The sequence below is a fragment of the Ovis aries genome, chromosome 2 (assembly GCF_016772045.2).
Source record: "Ovis aries strain OAR_USU_Benz2616 breed Rambouillet chromosome 2, ARS-UI_Ramb_v3.0, whole genome shotgun sequence".
Classification (NCBI taxonomy): Eukaryota; Metazoa; Chordata; class Mammalia; order Artiodactyla; family Bovidae; genus Ovis; species Ovis aries.
The window spans coordinates 193,160,394-193,185,988 of NC_056055.1; the positions used below are offsets into that span (position 1 = coordinate 193,160,394).

General features: G+C 33.5%; 1 protein-coding gene across 4 annotated transcripts in view; it reads left to right on the forward strand.

Moving 5' to 3' along the window:
- GLS (glutaminase) overlaps window positions 1-25,595 on the forward strand; it is an 89,959-nt gene that overhangs the window by 36,734 nt on the left and 27,630 nt on the right. The window contains exons 8-15 of one of the 4 annotated variants that reach the window (XM_027962795.3): window positions 3,402-3,434; window positions 3,513-3,571; window positions 7,404-7,470; window positions 8,023-8,073; window positions 10,574-10,750; window positions 16,751-16,882; window positions 17,794-17,886; window positions 18,868-21,474. In XM_027962795.3, the coding sequence (XP_027818596.1) occupies window positions 3,402-3,434; window positions 3,513-3,571; window positions 7,404-7,470; window positions 8,023-8,073; window positions 10,574-10,750; window positions 16,751-16,882; window positions 17,794-17,886; window positions 18,868-18,897 (642 nt within the window). In that variant the 3' untranslated portion in view covers window positions 18,898-21,474. Of the gene's footprint in view, window positions 1-1,951; window positions 2,002-3,401; window positions 3,435-3,512; window positions 3,572-7,403; window positions 7,471-8,022; window positions 8,074-10,573; window positions 10,751-16,750; window positions 16,883-17,793; window positions 17,887-18,867; window positions 21,475-25,595 lie in introns of those variants that run through there. The other 3 variants (XM_027962794.3, XM_027962796.3, XM_027962793.3) reach the window with 3 other exon arrangements.

The window sequence follows — 25,595 nt, forward strand, 5'->3', positions numbered from 1 at the left end:
CTCCAATATATTTATATTAGTTCTTTTAATAGCCAGTGTTAAAACTCTTTATCAAATTTTAATGGCCAGTGTTAAAACTTCTTTATTAAATCTTTATTCATAAAAGTTTTCCTCAATGGAATGTAAATTCTTTAACTTGATAGGTACATTTATCAAAAAATTTTCTGATCTCAGGGTCTGATTACTAACCTTTTCAAACCACATGGCTTGCTTTTTCAAAGTCTTGGGGTAAATGGATTAGATGTTTTGGTAAATGTATTTTGTCCAATGTATCTTTTTTATGTTTTCCTACTGTATATAATATAAAGATATTTATCTAATAATGCTTGTACAGTGACTTCACAGTGAAATAAACATGTCCTTGGGCATGGGAATATTTTTCCAAGATATAAAGGGGCATTGATACTAAAACTATCAGTTTCCAAGTCTGTTTCCTTTTGTGCCTTTTCTTAAAATTAATCTGTCTTTGGTCCAGTTTTCCCCACATTTTCCAAAAGAAAGGCATATTTTTCAGGTCCCAAATTTTACTGTGGTACACTGCCTCAAATTGTAAAAACTTCTTGGTCACCATCAGAAGAGAACATTTTGAAAGACTGTAGTTATGGCATTGCTGATGTGAATTAGTGTAATCACTATAATGACTGGGAACAAATCTTATATACCAGGTTGTTTCCAGTGTTTGGTTTCAGCAAAAGGGAAGAGGATCTGATCAAGTTGTTAGTTAATAAGAACATTAAGTGTAATTTTTGAAGATATATTTTACTGTGTGACCTTTGTGTGTAATGATATAGATGTGCAAAGGATTGAATGACATTGTTAAAACCTTTCTGATTTCCGTCTACTCATCTGTTGTCAGCAAGATTTCTCAACTTTTACATCTATAAAAATTCAGAATAAGAGAATTAAACTTTTTATTCTAACAAGTAAAATATCCACTGTTATATGAACTAATTAACAATCAGTTACTATTTTTAAAATATTCTAAAGGAACAGTTTTGTAATTATTGTGGGGAATTATTAACAAATAAACATTTTTCCTTTATATGAAAAATTTCAAACATAACGCAAAATAAACAATAGTATAACCAGCTGCCATCCACCCATTCCTGGCTTTAATTTTCATAACATTTGTTTCTTCACCCCACTGTATCCCACTACTGGAGAAACGATTTTTTTTTTTCAAACAGTTTGTTTTGCTTTGGTGGGATGGTACAGGGGTAGGATTTACTCTAGGTTATTTGGTATGTGTATGTGTGTTTTTTTCTAACAACTGTGCAAATAAACTTTATACTGTAAAATTTTCAAAATTAGAATGACATAATGATTACTAGATTCCATATATCCCTGGGGTACATGAAACCTTTATAAGAGATGACAGGGCAAATACATCTTATCAACTTAAATGCTATTTCTAGGTAAATAATAAAAAGAAACATTAATCAAGTACTTTTATGATTAAATGGGGAAGTTTTGAGTAGAGATTTCTTGAGTCAACACAATCATTTAGATATTTTGCCTGTTTACATAATCTGCCAAAACATTTCAGATAGTTTACCCAAAATGTTATATGATGATAGACATTGACAAATATCAGTTGCTTCTTAAAAATACCAGTTGTTTCTGAAAAATAGCATAGAAGTAAAACCTAATTGTACATTAGTTTAGTAAGCTGCAAAGTAGATCAAGAACGTGACTGTAGTCAAGAGTTGAGACAGTGTTTGTTTTTTTAAAAATTAAACATGACAGCTAAACAAAGAAAGTACAGTTTAGGTCAGAGAATGATAGTTCAATATAATTTGTTTATTTTACATTGATTAATTGTATAACCAGTAATTATCCATGTGACATCCCAATGCAAATGCTGACAATTTTTTCCAAAAGAGTTGTTTTTTGTGCTTTTTCAAAGGTTGAAAAGGTTTTTGTGGTTTAAATGTTGTTACATATTTTACAGCATTAGGATCTATGGAATATTTTGACAACTGCAACAGTTCAATGAAGTTGGTAATTTCTTCTTTTAATTATTTTTCATTGAACAGCTTTGGAGTTACATTTCTACATTTTGATTTCTGGTGTATTATAAAGAAACAAAATTTATAATATGTCAAAGGACACTTTAGAGGAAATATATAGATAGTGATTACAGTATGGCTGTAACTATATTATCCTTAGCTTGTTTAAGCTTTGTTAATTCCTGATTTTGAAGAAATAGTGTGGTGGTCTTTCCAGCTACTGATTTGTATATGTGATTGCACATTCTTTCTCAAATAAGTTGATTTGCTAAGTTTTCAGATTATCAGCCACATCCTAATCCACTTGTACAGTGGAGAATGAACCTGGCTTTATTCAGTTAAATAATACTCTGGTACTTCCCCCCATCCCCTTGTAATAAAAGTTTAAATTGTATTGTTTTGGTTTTTTTGATGGCAAAGTTAAAATTTTCCAGTTTTCAAATTTAGTTGTTAAATTACTTCATTTTAAACTTGTTTTAAAAATTAGAGATGTATTGTTTCTTTTGGGTGCATATCACCAATTAATACGTTTGATTTCAGATCTACAACTTACTGCTTTGTAAACTTCGCCGAGGTAAAACAAAACCATTTGGCTACTTGAACTGATCTACATTACATAGATTTTTCCTGTTGACATTTGCAGTAGCAGCTAACTTGTCAGAAATAGAAGTGATGAAACAATACATCCTCCATTCTCTGAATTGGCATAATGCTAAATACAAATTTAGCTAATTTTTTTAGACTATGAAGTAGATTTTTTTAGTTCAAGTTTTGCTATAACAAGTGAGATATTAAAGGTAGAATCTCTCTACATTAGTAAAGTGTACCCAGAATGTATACATATACTAGCATTGTAAAAGATTAGTTTTGCAACATAACTTATTTTCTAACTCTAATACTGGCTTAAGGTTTAAGAAATACAAGTATTTCTACTTATATTTTAGAAATATAAGTAGGTTGTTCTTAATTGAAAACCATAATATATATATGCTTAATTCTTTGCTAAGGGTGAAACTTTATTTTAAGTCTTTTTTAAGTGTAAAATCAAATAATAACATACATTCTAGCAGATTATGGTATTATGAAAGATAAGGGGATTTGAGGAAATTGTATTGAAAATTCTGTAACTTTGGGTTGGAAGTTATACTTAAAATAAAGCATTCCCTTTGTAATTCAGATCCATTCTCAACATGCAGGTATTAATGTAGGGACATGTTAAAAAAAAGTTTATATAAATATTAAATTACCTTATGAGTATTACCTAGATTTAAAAGTACTAATGCACAGAATATTAATTATAAAGATAGCAGTTTGGAATTTTAATATAATATTCACTTAAAAGCTTAACTGTGATGGAGTCTATATTAACATTTATGTCTCATTTCTTTGCAGCAAGGAGTGAATAATGCTGAAAAATTTGACTATGTAAGTATAATATAGACTCAGTTTTCATGCTACATTCCCTGTTTTTTGATTACTAATGTTTCTCATTCTGGTTTATAGGTAATGCAGTTTTTGAATAAGATGGCTGGTAATGAATATGTTGGATTCAGTAATGCAACGTGAGTCTGGTTTTTGACTTAGGCTTTTGTGATAGATTAGATCTCATGAAATTTTTAAAATCTAGGCCACAGAATTTATTTTAAATACTCTTTTCTGACTTAATGTATATATACTTCAGTGTGTTCCCTAGTAGCTCAGATGGTAAAGAATCCTCCTGCCAATGCAGAAGACATAAGAGATGTGGGTTCAATCCCTGGGTTGGGAAAATCCCATGGAGGAGGGCATGGCAACCCATTATTCTTGCCTGGAGAGTCCCATGGACAGAGGAGCTTGGCAGTCTACAGTCCATAGGGTTGCAAAGAGTTGGACATGGCTGAAGGAGCTTAGCACGCATACACACACACACATCAGTGAACAAATACTTACTTAGAATTTGGTCATTAGAGAAAAATGTGTGATTTCTAAATCACCTGAGGGAGAACACTTAAAATACCTTTAACTACCTTTTATAGAATTCTTGTGAGAAAGCATATAATTAGAAGAGACCCTTAGTTTATGTCAACTAACTGGCACTTACTCGATTTTTTATTTGCCTGTAATGCTTATCTTCCCTCTCGTAATCTCTCTGTGCCTGGCTAACTTGATTTTTGCCCCAACATTTTATTTTGTAATTGAGAAATCTATAGAAAAGTTGAAACAACAAATAATGAAAATCTGGACATCGTTCACGTGTATTTTCTGATCCATATTTTGTCTCATTTGCTTTTTTCTCAACCTGTTTCTCTCCTCAGATGGACAGTTTAAAACAAGTGTGCATCTCTTCACACACATACATGTCAGTTCAGTTCAGTCTCTCAGTCGTGTCCGACTCTTTGCGACCCCATGAATTGCAGCACGCCAGGCCTCCCTGTCCATCACCATCTCCCAGAGTTTACTCAGACTCACGTCCATCGAGTCTGTGATGCCATCCAGCCATCTCATCCTCGGTCGTCCCCTTCTCCTCCTACCCCCAATCCCTCCCAGCATCAGAGTCTTTTCCAATGAGTCAGCTCTTCGCATGAGGTGGCCAAAGTACTGGAGCTTTAGCTTTAGCATCATTCCTTCCAAAGAAATCCCAGGGTTGATCTCCTTCAGAATGAACTGGTTGGATCTCCTTGCAGTCCAAGGGACTCTCAAGAGTCTTCTCCAACACCACAGTTCAAAAGCATCAATTCTTCGGCGCTCAGCCTTCTTCACAGTCCAACTCTCAGATCCATACATGACCACAGGAAAAACCATAGCCTTGACTAGCCGGACCTTTGTTGGCAAAGTAATGTCTCTGCTTTTGAATATGCTATCTAGGTTGGTCATAACTTTTCTTCCAAGGAGTAAGCGTCTTTTAATTTCCTGGCTGCAGTCACCATCTGCAGTGATTTTGGAGCCCCCAAAAATAAAGTCTGACACTGTTTCCACTGTTTCCCCATCTATTTCCCATGATGTGATGGGACCAGATGCCATGATCTTCATTTTTTGAATGTTGATATAAATATACATATATGTGAGGTTTTTTGTCTTTTTAAAATGGAACAGTCCTCCTAACCTAGACCCTTGCTTTTTAAAATTTTATTAAGTGGCTTTTTTTTTTTTTTTGGTCTTCTCAATGGAACATAAATTAACTTTTTCTGTGAAGGAGGACTAGATAGTAAATATTTTGTATTTGTGGGCCATATGGTCTCTGTTGCAACTACTCAGCTCTACTGTTTTAGTAGGAAAGCAAGCAATAAACACTGTGAGGATTTGTTTCAAAAAACTTTATTTATAAAAGCATGGACCAGATCTGGCCCATTGGCATTCCCCATTTTGAATAGGGTTGTTTCCTAGTGATTAAACAAGGCTTAAACATTTTTGGCATGAAAACTAAACTAGATGTTGCTTTGTATTTTATGTTGTCTGTCTTACCAACTTTTATTCATCAGCTGAGTGTCTTTCCCAGGAAGTTTTTTTATTAATCTCATCTCACCTTTCTTCTGTGCTCTCATATTACTGTATTTTATTGAACTTATTTTACGATTCTCTCTCTCTTTGCCTCATCATTGCCATTAGACTTTGACCTCCTTAATTCCTAGATAGAGTGTCTTCCAAATCATTTCTGTATTCCTGTTATCTAGTGGGTAGTAAGTACCTGATACAATTGGTATATCCAGCATTGTTTTTCTGACCATGGAAATATTCAGGTATGCAGTTAGAAGGAGCTGTCCACCCCTGATCAGTAATAAGAATGTCACATACAGTTGCTCTTTAAGCAGCAGCCTTCTGAACTCTTCAAGGTTGAGCTTTCAAATGTACCACAGACAAACGTGGTACTTCCCAAACTGCTGTTTTCTCTAGGGATCCCCATGTCAGTTGATATTGCCATCCTTTCTGTAGACTGTGCTAGAGATCTAGGATTTGTACCAGACTTTACCCTGTTTTTCCTCTTCCCGTTTGGTTGGAAGATTGCCCAAGTGCTCTTATATTTGATCGTACCTCTCCTTCCACTCCTATCATCAACTGCCTAGTTAAGAGCTCCTGTAGCTCTCGTTAACAGTAGTCTCCTAATAAATCATTCCCCTTTCTTTTTCTCCTTTCCCAAACTTATAGCAGAATTGTCCTTCTAAAATGTAGACCTGATAAGGTAACTTGAAAGCATTCCGGCTTTCATTTTGTAGGCAATCAGGAGCCATTGCACTTTTTAGCATTTATCAATTTTGATATTAAAAGACGCTTACCTCTTGGAAGGAAAGTTATGACCAACCTAGACAGCATATTCAAAAGCAGAGACATTATTTTGCCAACAAAGGTCCGTCTAGTCAAGGCTATGGTTTTTCCAGTGGTCATGTATGGATGTGAGAGTTGGACTATAAAGAAAGCTGAATGCTAAAGAATTGATGCTTTTGAACTGTGGTGTTGGAAGAGACTTTTGAGAGTCCCTTGGACTGCAGGGAGATCCAACCAGTCCATTCTAAAGGAGATCAGTCCTGGGTGTTCATTAGAAGGACTGATGTTGAAGCTGAAACTGCAATACTTTCGCCACCTCATGTGAAGAGCTGACTCATTTAAAAGACCCTGATGCTGGGAAAGATTGAGGGCAGGAGGAGAAGGGGACGACAGAGGATGAGATGGTTGGATGGCATCACTGACTCAATGGACATGGGTTTGGGTGGACTCCAGGAGTTGGTGATGGACAGGGAAGCCTGGCATGCTGCAATTCATGGGGTCGCAAAGAGTCAGACACAACTGAGCGACTGAACTGAACTGAATCTTGATAATTTGGGTTTAGTCTCCTTTGTTGGTTTGGTATTTTCCCACTCTTTTCCATGAAACTGTTTCCCAGACGCATCAGAATGCTTGCATCCTTCAGTGAAGTCCTGTCTTTTATAACTTTGTTCATACTGTATTATTTGCCACTGCCCAGACTCCCCAGAAATTTGTTAATCCAGCAAATGCTGTTAGGCCCAATTCATGTGTCTCTCTTAGTTAAATTTCCATAGATTCCCTCAGTTGAAATTGACTACTGTTCCTTTAGGGGAGCCAAAAGATACTAATAGTAAATTTTAATAATTGAATATTTGGTAATTTAAAAATTAGCTTCTTAAGTCACAAAATATGAAGACTAGAACGGGCCTAGTTCATTTCAGTTCTTTTACAGCTGAGAAAATTAATGCAGAAAGAATTATTACTTAAATGACATGCCCAAGGCCACATAGCTGCCCTGTTGACAGAACTGGGACTAGAACCCAGCAGCCTTGACTCTTTCTAAGGGTCAGTGTTCTTTATACTGCACTTTGCTATACAGATTAACCTACAGAACAATCATGCTTTTACAGAGGGTATGTATATAAATAGAGCACATGTGGTTTTTTTTTCTTCTAGGTTTCAGTCTGAAAGAGAAAGTGGAGATCGAAATTTTGCAATAGGATATTACTTAAAGGAAAAAAAGGTTTCTGAATTTTGTTTCTTTTTCAGATTACTCTTTCATTTAATAAAATAGAGATGTATACTAAAAACAATAGCTTTTAAATAACCACCTATAACTAACATGCAGAAGGTTTTGCAAAACACTCTTGAATTAATACTATCAAAGTATTAATATTATTTAAGCAGGTTGTATTTGGTACCATTCAAATATTTGTCTAGTTACATTAATGCAGATTTTGCATAAGGATTGGTTTATTTTTCAAAAGTATAACCCTTGACTGTTGTCGGTTATACTTGATTTTTAAATTTTAAGTGTCTGGTCCAGTAATTTGGTTCATGAATAATGAATCAATTTATTATTGTCAGTTAAACTAGTATCTTGAAATATATGTGTGATATTATTTTGATTTATTCTTCATTATTTTGTGTTTGCACTCTTTTATAGATTGTGTTCTATTTTGTTCTCAATTAGAATGAAATGTGTGTATATTTTAAATTTAATCTCCATGTATCTTGTTTGTGTGCATTTTTTTCCTGTGTGCCTGTGTTTTCAATTGCCCATTTATTTTTTCAGTGTTTCCCAGAAGGCACAGACATGGTTGGTATATTGGACTTCTATTTCCAGGTAACTTACTTTTAAGTGTATGAACTATGTATATAAGCGGATATGTATATATCCACTATGTATATATGTATATAATATGTCACATTTTGCAGAATAGAGATGTCTCTGAAATTTTGGCTCTAGGCTGAGAGAAAGTCATTTCCCATTAACTTTAGGAAAAAAGTCCTTGTTAAATGCAATCTTATGCCTGTAATATCTCAGAATGTAACAGGGAAATGTTTTTTTCTATAAAAACATTACATTTAAGGAGTATGAAAACTAATGTACAGCTCCAGCAATTGCTTCTTTTTCTTATAAACTGAGCACTGTTTTCTTAGTTTTAAATTTTTCTTTGAAAGAGTTACTTGTTTCTTTATCAAAAAGTTAACATTCAGCATTCTAAAGTGGCATATTCTCAGTTTGTGTAGTTCATTTCTACAGTGTCACATAGTGGATTTTCTAATAAGTTAAAGTAGCTTTCCATATTCATGGGGGAGAGGACCGTTTACGTATCTTCCATGGTATAGAATTGAAGTTAAGATAGTCTTCCTTAGAAGAAGGAATCATTTACCTCCTGTCATGTTTGCAGTTCATTCTTACAGATTTAATACCATTGGTACTTCTATACTTGATCTTAGGCAAGAAGTGATCCATTGGTGTTTCTAATGAGTTTGTAGTGTACTTAGTAGCTACATAGTAACTAATTATTGTTAATTTCTGTGTCACCTAACATTTGCCTGGCTTTACTTTTTAAGCTTCTTTAATTTTAACCTTTTAGTAATCTTAAAGAACAAGTAAGGAAAGTTGATAATGTAGATCTTGATAGAAATCCAAGTCTCAGCTTGTCACCTGCCCAGTGTGAAGAACTATGACTTGGGAATCCAGACTGTCAACAGAAAATCAAAATCTAACCTGGCCACTTTTTAGCCATGTGACTTAGTTTCAGCTGCTGAACCCTGGTTTCATTATCTGTGGCATAAGCTTGATCTAATTTCCTCCATTACATGGATGAGTTCATAAGATGTATGTGAAGTTTCTTTGAGGCTATAACATGTTATATTGAGTTCAGTGTCATATTTATCCAGTGGCCCTTATTTTTTCCCTAGCCTATATGGATTTCTTCCATATGTTAAAGTTTCTTTTCCTTTGTTACACATATTTGACTGTTACAGCTTAGGTACTAGTAATCTACTGTGAAATTTCATACTTCAGGGCACAAATCAGGAGACAGCCATGGAAAATTTAATTGCTCTTTTGGACAAGGACTGCATCTAACTGAACATCTGTCAGGGTACCAGGAGAGTACTCTTAAATTGGGTTTTGTCAAATTGGAAGTATCACCTTATGACAAATAAAATTTCCATTAATACTAATTATAAATTAGGAATTGGTCATTTGAGTTCAAATATTTTTTTCTTTTAGAAAGCTTTTCATTATTAAATCACCTTTACTATAAGTTTGCTGTGTGGGTCTGTGTTATAGGTAGATTCAGTAGTTTTGGAGAAATAGAGAAGGGGTTTTAATATAATGAGGCAAAAGTAAAAACCAGTCAAAAAGTGGCCCCTAATCAGTTCTCTGATTCATTGCAATTAATTAGTTTCCCTTATTGCTATTTCCAAACCCTTTTGTGCCTCTGATAGATTTTGAATTATGAGTAGGAATATTGTAAGTTGAGAGCTCAGTCTTTTCTTCTTCCTATCTTCTCTTTCTCTTCCACTTTCGCCTCAGTTTTGGTTGCTATTAATGAAATTAAAGCAGCATTTATTTATTGTTTTAGTTTTATGGGTAAATTTGGATTTGGTGTGGTAAACTATTTCCATTATTTTGATTATATTGGAATGCAAAAATTTTACCCTACAGTGTGCTTGGACTTTGCTTTTTTTAATTCATTATACCATATCCAGGAATCATAGTCAATATCAAACAGCTATTTAAATGTTACTAAACAGTGTAAAAGCAACAAATTTGGTTTAGGCACACAGAGCATTCAGGCTAGAACTTAGATTTTTTTTCCTGTAGTCCTTTGTGTGTTGCCATGTGAGAATACTGAGCTTTATTATAGGCAAGATGTCAGACTTTTTTTTCCTTAAAGTAGCAATTTTTCATGTAGATGCTATCATAATACTGATATATGTTGCTTTATTTTAAAAATAGGTCATCCTTTTTTTCCCTGTTGAGTTAAAAATAATTATGTTTATATATCCTACAGAAAGCATTAATATTTAAACAAGCTTGAATATCACACATGAGACAATTTACAGTTCTTAGTGCTAAAGGTCTGGCTCTTCCTATCCTAGCTCTGCCATTGAAAGACTGAATAACTGGTGAATTAGGAGAAACGTTAAAGGGGCTGGAACATTGTTCATATTTAAATCTTTGTGTAATGACATCAGATTATCCCTTTGGAAAAAAGATTTCAGATCTCTATGAAATACTAGATAAAATAGATTGTCTTAGAGGTCAACTGTACTAAAATAATGTGAGTCTAAATTTTTAGAATTTATTTTTTTCTTTCTTTTAGCTATGCTCCATTGAAGTAACTTGTGAGTCAGCTAGTGTGATGGCAGCAACACTGGCTAATGGTGGCTTCTGCCCAATCACTGGTGAAAGAGTACTGAGTCCTGAAGCAGTTCGAAATACACTCAGTTTGATGCATTCCTGTGGCATGTATGATTTCTCAGGGCAGTTTGCTTTCCATGTAAGTAATTGTTTGATCTTAATTTCTCTGGCAGGAAAGTAGTCTAGACTAGCTTCTTTTTAAGATGCAGTTTGAACTTTGCCTCTAGAGATGTCCATTAATTTTAGAGAGAGAGGCTTGTTCTCAAGGTTAATTTGTTACAGAATTAGTAAAAAATAGAGTTAAGCAGTCTATGACATGTTCTTAAGAACTTGAAGTTTAATCTATATGTACTTTTCACTTTTATTTTAAGGCATTTCACTGTAGAAGCTTAGTACAGACTTTACTTTTAGTTACCAGTATTTAATATTGTGGTGACTAGGTACCTCAGGAATTCTTTAAGTTCAGAAAGAGTGCATGCATAACTGTGGTGTTCGGCATCTTTGTTTACAACCATAAGTGTTTTAAAGGATTTAAAGTGTAGTCAAGTTAAAACTTAAAAATATATTCCTTTGAGCTCTGTTGTGCATTTGCCACTTGTGAAATGTTAGAGACTTCTCTTATTTCATTCTATGTCAAGTTGTAATGCCCTAAAATTTTATTTTGAAAATGTTAAGCATAGAAAAATTGGTGCATTATCATATGATACCACTTTTGTATAGAATCTTAAAAAAAAGATACAAGTGAAATTGTTTTCAGAATAGAGAAATAGCCACACAGACACAGGACCTATTTACTGTATAGTACAGAGAACTATACTCAATATTTTATAATAACGTATAAGGAAAAAGAATCAGAAATATATACACACAGAGACACACACAGTAAGTCCCCTACATATGAACAGGTTCTGTTCCAAGAGCAAATTTGTGAGTGCAACAGAGATAGCGTAGGTACCCAAGTAACACATTTGGCTATATAGTACTGTACTATAATAGGTTTATAATATTTCTCATACAAATAATACATAAAAAACAAAGTAAAACATGTTTACTCTTACAGTACAATACTTTAAAGTGTAGTAGTACAGTACAACAGCTAGCATACAGGGGCTGGTGTAGAGTGAACAGGCAAGAAGAGTTACTGATTGGAGGAGGTGGGAAATGGTAGAGCTGAAGGATTATTGGCAGTAGGAGATAGAGGGCAAACTATAATTTCACTCACGTTTGATGTTGATGACACTGTTTCTGGCTCCTTGCTGGAATCAAATGCACATTCACATCTTTGAAAGCTTGCAACTTGAAGGTTTGTATGTAAAGGCCTTACTATATGTATATCTTAAACAATTTGTTGTATACCTGAAACTAACACAACATTATAAATTAACTATTCTTTAATAAAAAATAAGTGTACCTGGCACTCAACTTCAGTAATTATCAGTACGTGAGCAGTCTTATTTCATCTGTATTACACCTACTTCCCCTACCCTTTTCGTAGTTCAGTATGTAATTCTAAATGATAAGGACTCAAAAAAATCCACAGCAACATTACTTCATATAAAAACCTAAAAAGGATCTTAACCTTTAATATTATGAGAATATTTAGTCAATAATAGAAAAGAATATGAGAAAGAATATGTATATTTATAATTGAATCACTTTGCTGTACAGCAGAAAATAACATTGTAAATCAACTGTACTAAAAGTTTAGTCATTGTTCAGATTATCTGGATGATCTTGAAAATCATTCCATAGTTTATTTCACTTGAATACAAATAAGGGCTATCCATACATTGTGATTGTTGTGTCTCTATTATTTTTTTAAAAATCTATACCCTCCCCCTTAACCTACCTCTGTTTTCTTATTTTTAAATGAAAAAAAAACTCGATCATTTTTCATGTAGTTTGTCAGAGTATTGATTTTGCTTACTACATCTCTTCCATTGTCCCTGGTATTTGCTGTAAATTAGTAGGTTCCATTCAGGTAATTATTTTGTTTTGCTACTTTTGTGCAAGATTACTTCTAGTAAGAGGTCCGAATTGTTAATAAACCATTAGTAAAACACTGTCCTGATGACAGTAATTTTGTCTTGTATCATAGTTGGTGTCAAATTTTACATAATGTAAACTTAAATGTTTTGAAGAGGATTAATTTGAATTAGTACCATCTTATCTCTATTCTTTAGAATTTCTCTGCCAGTATACCACAGAGAGTCATCTTGGAAGAGATAATTTCTCGTTGTTTTAGTCATGAAGTACTTTTTGAAAATAACTTATACTTAAAAGCAATACATGTTTACTGTAGAACAATTAGAAAATATAGCCAAAAAGAGTAAAAATGTGAATGTGTCCACAAGTTAAATTCCTTAGAGTATATCTTTCAAATTTTTTTCCCATATTTAAATATATCCCAAGTATTTTGTAACTGTCTTTTCATTTACTATATTACAAACGTATTGGTAAATATTAGGTTGGTACAAATGTAATTGTGGTTTTGGACCCTGAATTTTACATCATTATAATTAGGCTCAAACATATCTTTATTAATCAAAGTAGGAACCATTACAATCAACACATTTTTGCCAGTGAAAAATAAGTTTATTCCTGTAGTGTAAAAATCCACGCGTTGGGATTTGATGAACATTTGGAGAGCATTTTCTGCTTCCTGCTGGTTGTGGAAGTGTTTTCCCTGCCAAAAGTCAATGAGATGCTTGAAGGAGTGGTAGTCTATTGGTGAGGGTCAGGTGAATATGGCGGATGAGGCGAGATTTTGTAACCCATTTCGTTCAAATTTGAAGCCTTGGTTGTACAACATATAGTCAGGCATTGTCATGGAGAATTGGGCCCTTTCTGTTGACCAGTGCTGGCTGCAGGCATTGCAGTTTTCAGTGCTTCTCATCCATTTACTGAGCATACTTCTCAGTTATATTGATTTCACCAGGGTCCGCACGAGACCACCAAACAGTGACCATGCCCTTTTTGTGGTGCAAGGTTGGCTTTGGGAAGTGTTTTGGAGCTTCTCTCAGTCCAACCACTGAGCTGTTGTCACAGGTTGTTATATACAATCCACTTTTTGTTTCATGTCAAAATCCGATCAATAAATGATTCACTGTTGTTGCATAGAATGAGAAGATGACACTTCAGAACAGCGATTTTTTTGATTGTTGATCAGTTCATGAGGCACCCACTTAAGAAACTTTTTTTACCTTTCCAATTTGCTTCAAATGCCGAATTCCATAGAATGGTCAACTTTGAGTTCTTGGGCAACTTCTCGTGTAGCTATGAGGATCAGCTTTGATGATTGCTCTCAGTTCAATTCAGTCACTCAGTTGTGCCCAACTCTTTGCGACCCCATGGACTGCAGCATGCCATGCCTTCCTGTCCATCATGGACTCCCAGAGTTTATCCAGATTCATGTCCATTGAGTTGGTAATGCCATTGAACCATCTCATCCTCTGTAGTCCCTTCTGTTCCTGCCTTCAGTCTTTCCCAACATCAGGGTCAATTAAATGAGACAGCTCTTTGCATTAGGTGGCCGAAGTATTGGGAGTTTCAGCTTCAACATAGTCCTTCCAGTGAATGCTCAGGACTGATTTTCTTTAGAATGGACTAGTTAGATTTCCTTGCAGTCCAAGAGACTCTCTCAAGAGTCTTCTCCAAAACACAGTTCAAAAGCATCAATTCTTCGATGCTCAGCTTTCTTTATAGTCCAACTGTCACATCCATACATGACTACTGGAAAACCATAGCCTTGACTGATAGACCTTTGTTGGCAAAGTAATGTCTCTGCTTTTTAGTATGCTGTCTAGGTTGCTCATAACTTTTCTTTCAAGGAGTAAGCATCTTTTAATTTCATTGCTGCAGTCACCACCTGCAATGATTTCGGAGCCCCCAAAAATAAAGTCTGACACTGTTTCCACTGTTTTCCCATCTATTTGCCATGAAGTGATGGGACCGGATGTCATGAACTTAGTTTTCTGAATGTTGAGCTTTAAGCCAACTTTTTCACTGTCCTCTTTGATTTTCATCAAGAGGCTCTTTAGTTCTTCACTTTCTGCCATAAAGGTAGTGTCATCTGCATATCTGAAGTTATTGCTATTTCTCCCGGCAATCTTGATTCCAGCTTATGCTTCATCCAACCCAGCATTTCTCGTGAAGTACTCTACATATAAGTTAAATAAGCAGGGTGACGATATACAGCCTTGACGTACTCCTTTTCCTGTTTAGAACTGAGAGATAAATTTAAGAGACTATATCTGATAGAGTGCCTGATGAACTATGAATGGAGGTTCTTGATATTGTACAGGAGACAGGGATGAAGACCATCCCCAAGAAAAAGAAATGCAAAAAAGCAAAATGGCTGTCTCAGGAGGCCTTACAAATAGCTGTGAAAAGAAAAGAAGTGGAAAACAAAGGAGAAAAGGAAAGATATACACATTTGAATGCAAAGTTCCAAAGAATAGCAAGGAGAGAGAGGTAAGAAAGCCTTCCTCAGTGATCAGTGCAAAGAAGTAAAGGAAAACAATAGAATGGGAAAGAGTAGAGATCTCCTCAAGAAAATTAGAGATACCAAGGGAACATTTCATGCAAAGATGGGCTCAATAAAGGGCAGAAATGGTATGGACCTGAGGCAGAAGATATTAAGAAGATATTAAGAATACACAGAAGAACTGTACAAAAAAGATCTTCATGACCCAGATAATCAAGATGGTGTGATCACTCACCTAGAGCCAGACATCCTGGAATGCAAAGTCAAGTTGGCCTTAGGAAGCATCACTTCCAACAAAGCTGATGGAGGTAATGGAATTCTAGTCAGGCTATTTCAAATCCTAAAAGATGATGCTATGAAAGTGCTGCTCTCAATATGCCAGCAGATCTGGAAAACTCAGCAGTGGCTACAGGACTGGAAAAGGGCAGTTTTCATTCCAGTCCCTAAGAAAGGCAATGCCAAAGAATGCTCAAGCTACCGCACAGTTGCACTCATCTCACGCTTGTAAAGTAATGCTCAAAATTCTCCAAGCCAGGCTTCAATAGTACGTGAACTGTGAACTTCCAGATGTTCAAGCTGGTTTTAGAAAAGGCAGAGGAACCAGAGATCAAATTGCCAATGATCATCAAAAAAGCAAGAGAGTTCCAGTAAAACATCTATTTCTGCTTTATTGACTATGCCAAAGCCTTTGACTGTGTGGATCACAATAAACTGTGGAAAATTCTGAAAGAGATGGGAATACGAGACTACCTGACCTGCCTTTTGAGAAATCAGTATGCAGGTCAGGAAGCACCAGTTAGAACTGGACATGGAACAATATAGACTGGTTCCAAATAGGAAAAGGAGTACGTCAAGGCTGTATATTGTCACCCTGCTCTCAGTTGGTCATTGTCTATTTCTGATGGCCAGCTACTGTGCTCCCTCATCCTCAGAGCTCTCATCTCCTTTGCAAAACTGCCTAAACCACCACCATACTGTACAATCTTTAGCAGTTCCTGGGCCAAATGTGTTGTTAGTGTTGTGCGTTGTCGCCTTTGATTTGCAACCCATTTTGAACTCGGATAAGAAAATCACTGAAATTTGCTTTTTGTCTAATGTGATTTCCCCTGTCTAAAATAAACAGCAAGTAATAAGTCATTGGGGCTTCCCTGGTGACTCAGTGGTAAAGAATTTGCCTGCCATATAGGAGCCATAGGAAATGTGTGTGTTCAATCCCTGGGTTGGGAAGATACCTTGGAAGAGGGCATGGCAATCCACTCCAGTATTCCTGCCTGGAGAATTCCATGGACAGAGGAGCCTGATGGTTCCTGCAGTCCCTGGGGTGGCAAAGAGTCGGACGTGACTGAAATGACTTGGCACACATGCATGCTGTAAGTCATTAACAACAAAAAAAACCATAAAGCAAGAAATGTGCATTAACATGATGTACAGCATTACCACATTTAAGAATGTTCCAATATCAAATGGCAGAGTTCAACAATGCAAAACTGCAATTACTTTTGCACCAATCTAATACTTATCTACGTTTTAATGTTGGAATGCTACTGTATGGAAATACACTGTAATATTTTAACCAGTTCCCTTATTGTTGGATATAACTTTTCTTATTTTAAAATGTTAATATAAGTGTCTATTTTTTCAAACTATTTTCAGGTTGGTCTTCCTGCAAAATCTGGAGTTGCTGGTGGCATTCTTTTAGTTGTCCCCAATGTCATGGGCATGATGTGCTGGTCTCCTCCTCTGGACAAGATGGGCAACAGTGTTAAGGGAATTCACTTCTGTCATGTAAGCATATTTTCTTAATGAAAATAGTGATCATGTAAGTTGAGCCATCTGATGGTTCTACTTTATTACTCATTTCCATAGTTTGACTGTTTGCATTCTCACTACCAGTCTGTCAGTTACTCAATAGCCATGTTAGTGTTTGCAAAGGAGCTTTAAATTGCCTTTACCAGACAGCTCCCATATAATCATCCTCACAAATTAGAAATTTGTTTGATGCTTAAGTTTTAATTTCATGGTTGTAATTAGTTTTTAGTTTCTAAAAGCTCAGCAAAAGACATTAAACTTAGAAGAGTCATTTAGCCCTCACCATAAGTGAAAGATTGAGTCTCTTTTTTTTTTTAAGGAAATAAATACTGCAATTTAAAATGACTAGTACTGTTAACTAGTTCAGTATCTTTATATTCTGGTTTTATTTACATTTACTAATTCCTAGAGTCTGCACTGAGTATTGTAATTTTTTCTGCAGATCTTCCCATTTAAAATACCAGTTTATTTTTCAGTTTTTTTAATATTTTACAAAAACTAGAGAATGACATTGGAGTCCTTTTAGATTAAAATACACTGTAACCATAGTATTTCTTTATATTTTTGTGGTGCTATAGTTATTTGATAGAATAACTATTCATGTGGCCTATTATTATAATGCCCATTTTACAGAAAATGAAAGTTACACATTTTGAGTGCCTGAGCCCTAAGGTTATGGTAGTAAATTTTCAAATACCTGTAGTCCATGTCTTCTCATTTTGACTTCGGTCTTCTTGATACATCATACGGCTTTATTAACATGCAGTGGTACTTTCTAGGAGATAGTAGTTAAGTTGAACAGTATTAGTGAAATTTGTTAAAATATGGAAAAACAATAGCCATTGACTAAGTCAGTTTCTTATTATACCTGTTTTGTTTAATTACAGGATCTTGTTTCTCTTTGTAATTTCCATAACTATGATAATTTGAGACACTTTGCTAAAAAACTTGATCCTCGAAGAGAAGGTGGTGATCAGAGGGTAAGCAAAATTCTTATTTAGATTATTATGTAACTTTTTTTGAGAGAGGAAATGAGGTTCACCAGTTTAAATAAAACTTACTTTAATTGTTAGTGGCCTCATATTTTTACTAATAACAAATGAATAATGTTGAATTGTTGACGTTATCATCCTGGACATACATAGTAAATATTAGTGTTTTATTTAATTGAAACTGGTTAACCTAGGAGCAGAGTTTCCTCCCCATTTTTCTGCTGTTTTAGCAGTATTTTTAAGAATTGACTCTGTTAAAAGAAAACATATTGGAAAGTGCTGCATGCTATAAAGAGAAAATCTATTTTTGCTCTTAATATTTGTCAGTTATAGTCTCAAATTGAAGTTTATTTTTATGTGGATGGATATATAAGTGGAAAAGGATTATAGTATTAGTGATAGGCCTTACAGAGCTTCATAGTAAGTTTTATATGTCACTATAGATGAAGTATTTTTCTTCAGAAAGTGTCTAATACAGTGTTCTGACACTGTTGTTATTATTTTTTTTGACACTGTTATTTTAAAGTGATATTTGTTTTTTACCAATGTGTTTGACTTCATATTTTTGCACATATATACTCCTTTTTAAAGGAGTCAGGACTTAATTTCAGGAACAAGATTTTCTTTTTGTCTTTGTTGTTGTCTACTGCATTAAGGGACTTGTTTTGAATTTAAATTCCTTTGTATCCCAAGTGGAAATGTTTAGAATAAAATTACCTAACTAGACTTGAAGCTAATATATGTAAAACACTTATAAGTAGAAAACATTTTTAATACATACCAAGTAAATTTTCTATCATTAGTTTCAAAGTGACTTTTAATAATACATGAGAATTATTCAAAGCTGACAAAAATAGAAACTTCCATGGGCGTCAACATGAGTAACATGGAGCAAAATATCAGATGGTGGTGGGTGAAAATGCTAACAGATTTTAATAACATTCATCATTGAAAAATACCATTTTATAGCTTGGACCTTTCTTCACTCAAGTGCACTAATAAATTATGTATGTTGCTTGAACAACTAGCATTCCTTTGGACCATTGGACTATGAAAGTCTCCAACAAGAACTTGCTTTAAAAGAGACAGTATGGAAAAAAGTGTCACCTGAGTCAAATGAGGACATCTCTACAACTGTAGTATATAGAATGGAAAGTCTGGGAGAGAAAAGCTAAAGATATGGGTTCTAGTTTCAGAATGTTCTTCATTTAACCTTTCAAACATCTTTAGGTTTTTTTGCATACTATATTTATTGAGTTTTTTGTGCTTTCAACCTTGGGTACTGGAGCCATAAAGCTTTTTTTTTTTTTTTTTTTTTAATCTTTGTGTAAAGTTAACAGATTAAAAAGTGGATTTGTCAGTCTTTTAAAAAGTATAAATAAAGCAGATTTTTTTTTTAATGAAAGGAAGAATTTCTTTAAATTTTTTCTTGGTGTAATTAAAATTTTAACTATATGTAGTCAAATAATCCTATTTTAAAATAATAAGAGAAATTTGTAATTTCTTGGTTCTGAAACCCACACATTGAACTCATAAATTTCATCACATTTCTTTATTTTCCAGTTTTAAAATTGACATGGTGTCTCCAGTAGCAATACAAAGTATTTCTGTGCTAAATACAAAAATAAAAAGACATAATTATGATTTCCAAATTATTTAATATAGCAGCAGATAGATTTGCTTTACTCTTTTTTGGCTTTAAATTTTTAAAAATTTATTTAAGATTTTATCAAACACTTAAAAATATCTTTGCTTTTTCACTTTCAACTCCTTTGTTCTATCAGAATTGTTATGTACAGGAGTGTCTTATATTACTAAAGCATTCCAGCCAAAGAATTTCCGATGTAAGATAATGACATGTTTCACTGTTAAAAAACCTATAATGGTTACTCAGAAGGAGCAGCAGTGACTGTCTTCAAGTGAAGTGTTTACCTGAACAGTTTTATTTTCATATTACCCACGTAACTTTTTCTGTGTTATATTTAAGTGTGAATGGTGAATTTTGGTTTTTAGCTTTTAATAATTATAATAGTTTCACAAATGCTAATGAACTTTGCAATAAATTATAATTATATCTCATAAAGCTTGTTTTATTTGAAAGTAGTTAGGAAATGAATTCAGTATGAAGGTAGTAAGTATGCTACTAAAATAAACCTGTTAGATTTTAATCCTTTTGTTTGGTTATAATAATGCAATATTGAGAATCAAAACTTGTTTTTAAGAGGACTGTAGGTTCAACACAGCCTAAATTTGAAATAATTCACAATGTTTAAAGTCTGTCTTGGCAAAGTAATTGCAAAGTTTTGTAGGATCCTATTCATACTTCTTCCTTCCTCCATATACCTCTCTGTTTCTCCCCACAGTTCCCAAGAGCTTCAAGATTTTGGAAGGACAGGGATGGAGTCAGAAGGAGAACTTGATAGTTTCTTAGTATCATGGCATACATGTGGTATAGGGTAAAGTCTAAAATAGTAATTACAGTGTAGCAAAAAAATATTTTCCTGGATAGTTTAGAAGCAAGTGCAAACACAGATGCAGAAAATCTTGATTATATGAGTTTGAAAACCATGATATTAGGAAAAGAAGTTCTCTTCCAAACTTGTTTAAAAGCCTTTTGGCCCAACTGAAGTATTAAACATATTTTTAAACTAGTTATACAGTAAGTTTTAGAAGATATTAGCCAAGGATTTTATGGCTAATTGTTCCTCTGATGTACAGACGCATATCCTAACTGGATGTTTCTGGTTTGGCCATTTACATGAAAGTGGTGTGTCTGCTCTCTCCATACATTCATACCTTAACTCTGCTATACCTTTGAACAGTGTGATTCATATTAATTCACAGAGCTATTTGTGGTTTGGGGACTGAATGTCTTTAATTGGTAGTTTCCCAAAAAAAGGCTCCTCTCTCCCAGGCTCTAATTGTTACATTTTACTGTTTCATTTGGAGTGGGTTTTACTTTATAAAACGAAAATTTCATGTTTCATATTGTATCCACATTTGTACAGATTTCAAAATGATGTTAATTTGTGCCACTTACTATGTTGATAAGGCTTAAATACACACCAGTAGAGAAGGGTTTTCTAAGCTATTCATCCTGTTAAAGATGAGCATTCAGAAGTTTTTGTAGGAAGGTATAAATGGAAGAAGAGAGAAGATATTGTGAATAGGTCCTCAAACTTTACTTTTTAAAAAAAAGAGGAAAATCTTTGCCAGATTTAAAAACATTATTTTGATTCTTTCAGTATTTTAAATACCTTTTCAAATAAAGTTATTGAAAAGTACCCAGTATTGTTGAATTTAATGTTTTATGCCATTACTGATTCTTGATATTCAAGCATTTTGAAGTTAGCATATTTGTTTTTCTTTTTTTGCCATCATTAACATTTCATTTGAAATGCATATCCTTTCTGAAATACTTTATTTTTAGCATAAATGTTGTGCATTTTATCTTAGTGTTTGGATTAATCCATTTGTGTTATTTAGCTTTCTTTTATTTGCTTTGTATATTAATGTACCTTTTATTTTCCAGTATGCCTACTTTTTGTATTGTACAATAAATTTATTTTAAGCTGATTTTATTGTTTTTTTTTAATAAAAGCAACTCCAGCATTTTAAGTATAACAAATGGAATTTTAACTTTAAAAGTCATGCTTTATGAAGATATAATAAAAATGCTTTATAATTTTAGTTAATTCTGAGACTTCTGTGAAGAGAAACTATAGAAATACTCAAAGGCTTCATTTGATTCTATTTTTTAATGTAGTATAGTGTTGGTGGTTTTTTTTTTACTTTCGGGGAGGATGTTTTTCAATTGGTTGTATTAGAAGTATTTGAATAAAGACTTTTTTCCTAATTTTTTTTTTGTTGTTTTTCCACTTAACAACTTAGGGAAAAAAGCTCTCCTCCATTTACAGATTCTTTCTGCTTTCTGAGCAAGAACATCACTGATTCACTATGTAATTCTTGCTTTATCAGTTGTCCAGAATAGGAGAAATGTTGCTAAAATCAGAGTATTATTGCATTAGAATAGAATTGTAAACCTCAGTAGAATTTATATTGAGTAGAAAAACTGTAAAACTGAAATTCACCTTAACTACTTTTTAAGAAATTTAACTTTCAGAAGGAACTTAGTATAGTTCTACAGCATGGTCCAAATTACAATGTATGTGCATCGTAGGTCAAATACAGTACTTTAAGTTTTTGTTTGATGAAATTTTCCATTCATATCCAGAGAAACATCCCAAATATATTGGTGAAGTTTTTAAAACTGTTTGAAGGGGAAATACTGTTGTTTATAGGAATTTCTATCTATCTGTGAGATTTTTTTCCATAATGTTCTTTTGGGACTAGTAAATAGGAAGATCCATTGTCATGATATATTCAGTTTGTAAGTTTGTGATCAGTAGCTTTGAAAGATACATTTGGGGTTGTTTTGTTGGTGTTTTTAGTCCCTTTGAAACAGGTAACTCAGAGAGCTTGGTCTGAAAGTGTAGTTTCATAGGCATGCATGTGAGTGGAAAAAACCACAGAATGTATACTGATATTGTCAGTCTGTATCATGATAATTTATATAAATGTATGTGAATGTGTATATAATAGATGTCTGTTTATTTATGTGTCTTCATCTATGCATTCATATTCTGAAAACCAGTAGCAGTTATTTCTACACAGTATGTCCTGTATAAATGGTTCATTGATCTAGGTTTTGTTGTAGAAGAACTTTGAATTTTTGCTGACCCAGAACTTATAAAATATAGCATATTTTACTTTTTTCAGTTTACCTTTAAAAATATGTGGTTTCTGTTTTGCTCCCATTCAGTACTAGCGCTGTCAGAGAGAATAATGATATTGGAGAACTGCACAAAAGGGAAAGCAAGAACATCAGATTTCCTGTGGAAGCTGATGTTAGTTTCCAAAATTATTATATGGAAGGATTGTATACAACTTAAATAATGGACTTCTTAGTTACAACAGTTTACTCTATGGAATAATTTCATTCCAAAACTTGTGCACAATTTTTAGTTTTTTAACAAATAACATGCTTTCCATTCAGTTCTTCCTTTACCATTTTATATTAAGTGTAATATTTAATTAAAATCAGATGAATTGGAGGTGGGGCTTGTTAATGATTCATCATGCCCCATCCCTCAGATTTTTACTCAGATTTTTTCATAGTAGACTTGTCCATTCACTGTCATGTAGTTCAGAGCCAAAATTATGCGTGAACATAGATTCAGGTATATCAAGTTCAACCACTTTTATTTTAAATTGTAACACAGTTAACATTTGCTTTCTACACTGTTTAGAAATGGAAGGAATTTAATTGGACTAAGATTCTTTTATTCCTTTTTTCCCTCTCTCTGCCCCAGTTGTAGTTTATCAGTGTGAATAGCACACAGTGCACATTGAAGAAGTTTAGGAATGGACTGAACTTCTCTGGTGGCTCAGATGCTTAAAGAATCCACCTGCAATGTGGGAAGCCTTGGGTTTGATCCCTGGGTTGGGAAGATTTCCTGGAGAAGAGAAGGGCAGGAATTACACTTAGTTTAGAATTCTTAAAAATACTGTAAATCTAGGACAAAATCTATCCAGTAGAGCTCACAAAACTTGATTTTTTTTAGAGTCCTTAAATAGTAATAAAAAAGGTACTTACTTAAAAAAATATTAAATAGACTGATATAAGTCTTTATTTAATGAATTGATTCTCTTCCTGTAGTTTTAAAATGTTCCTTTCTAAATTTATGTTTTGTGAGCATATGAAAGAAAGTTTAAGGTTGATTTAGTTTACCTAAGTGTTTTGTAGATGGTTTATCCTAGTAATTTTAATAAGTTGTAGCTATGGAGATTTTTGAGATATGTAAGAGATGTAAAACCAGTGAGGATCAAAACTTTTATAATGGTTTCCTAATCCATTTATCTTTAATTAAAATGAATAGACTACTAATTAGCACTTGGCACATCGCATTTTTGGTATTTTGGGCATAATATACAAAACACTTCTTGTTGGGAACTCTTACATTGGTTACATTTTAAAAAAAAGAAGAAGTAATGATCCTTGATTCCAAGTACTTTGATGAACTTGTATGCAGTTCAGCATGGAGGCTCAAAGGAAAGAGTAATGAAATGACAAATTCTGGCAGTTGATCTCATAATTTGGGTATTATTATTAGACTTTAAATTTCATTTACTAATTTGGAAGTATTTTAGTTAAAATCTCAGTGGTAAAGAACAATTTTGGTATACTTAAGTGAGATTTTAATATCTGAGGATCTTATTTTCCTGGACATAGTATTATCAAAAAATAATGATTTTTATTTCATTAAGTATTTACCTTGCTAAAATATTTTCAATCCTAATGTCTCAGCTGGTTGAAATTACCTGTTTGGAAGGCTTAGTTTTAAAAGGAAAAATTCTTACCTGAAACCGTTTTAAATTTCTATTTATTATATATCTGGAGATTTTTTATATAGTGAAAATCTCTCCTGCCTAACAATTCTACTTGAAACTCTTAGTTATAATTTTAATTCATATCCTATAAATAGCTGAAGAATTTCTTTTATTTTTAAAATACAGTTCAGCTGTTCTAGGTCTTTGTTCTTTCATTTACTGTAGTCTTGTAATTTATTAGAATCACATGGTTGAGCTGGAAAGGCATTGAGGGTTATCTTACCGCAAACTCCCATTCCTCCCAACCCTCTTTTCCAGGTAGCACCCTGCTTTCTCAATTAGCACATTACTCCCCCCCACCTTCGATAGGGTTGGTTTATTTTATGTATTTTGGGACAGCCTTTTATTTGTTGGTGGTTTTTATCCTGTGTGTGTGTGCATGCGCATGCACACTAAATCACTTCAGTCGTGTCCGACTCTTTGTGACCCTGTGGACTGTAGCCCACCAGGCTCCTCTGTTCAAGGAATTCTCCAGGTATAATTGGCAGTACTGGTTAATATGATTGTAAGTTATTTACAAACTAATCATCCCATCATTGTTTATTAAAACTAATTGTATTTTTCTAGTATATAGTTATATGCCACATTTATAAAGACTAATAAAGCTAGAAATGTATGTCACAAGTGTACAGTAGTTCTAAAAATAAATCATGACCCCAGAATCTTTGAAAAAACTAAAGGGTAACAGAAATGTGACTTTAAAAATAAATATTGCACCCTTGGCTTTTTAAAATAAATTCCTTTGCGATTAGGCTAAATATATAAGTAAAAAAGATTTTCAAGTAGTAAAAAGGTTATTGGAGTTCCAAAAATATGTTTTCTGGAAAAAAATTTTTTTCTAATTAGCTTTTCCCGGCACATACTGTGCAAAATACCTAGCTAGTTCCATTGTTTCTGCTTTAGATATTTGGTTCTTTGAGTGGCTTCAGAAAAAGGCTCCGTAGTTGCCTGACACTTTATTATCCTCAGTATCAATATACTTCATAGTTCTGGGATATTTTTTTTTTATGAAGCAGATATATATTGCTATTCTTGAAGTGCATTAATTTTTTCAAGAGTTGATTTAAATGTTAAAACTTTATTATTATTATTTTTAAAAAAAACTACTATTTCTTCTCAAAATTTAAACTTTTCTAGGAAACTCTTCTCCCCCCAAGTTTGTATAAGAGAACCTGAACTTTTAAGAGACTGACTCATTCAGTATAAGCTTGCTTGTATTGAATGCCTGCTTTCACGTTATATCTATT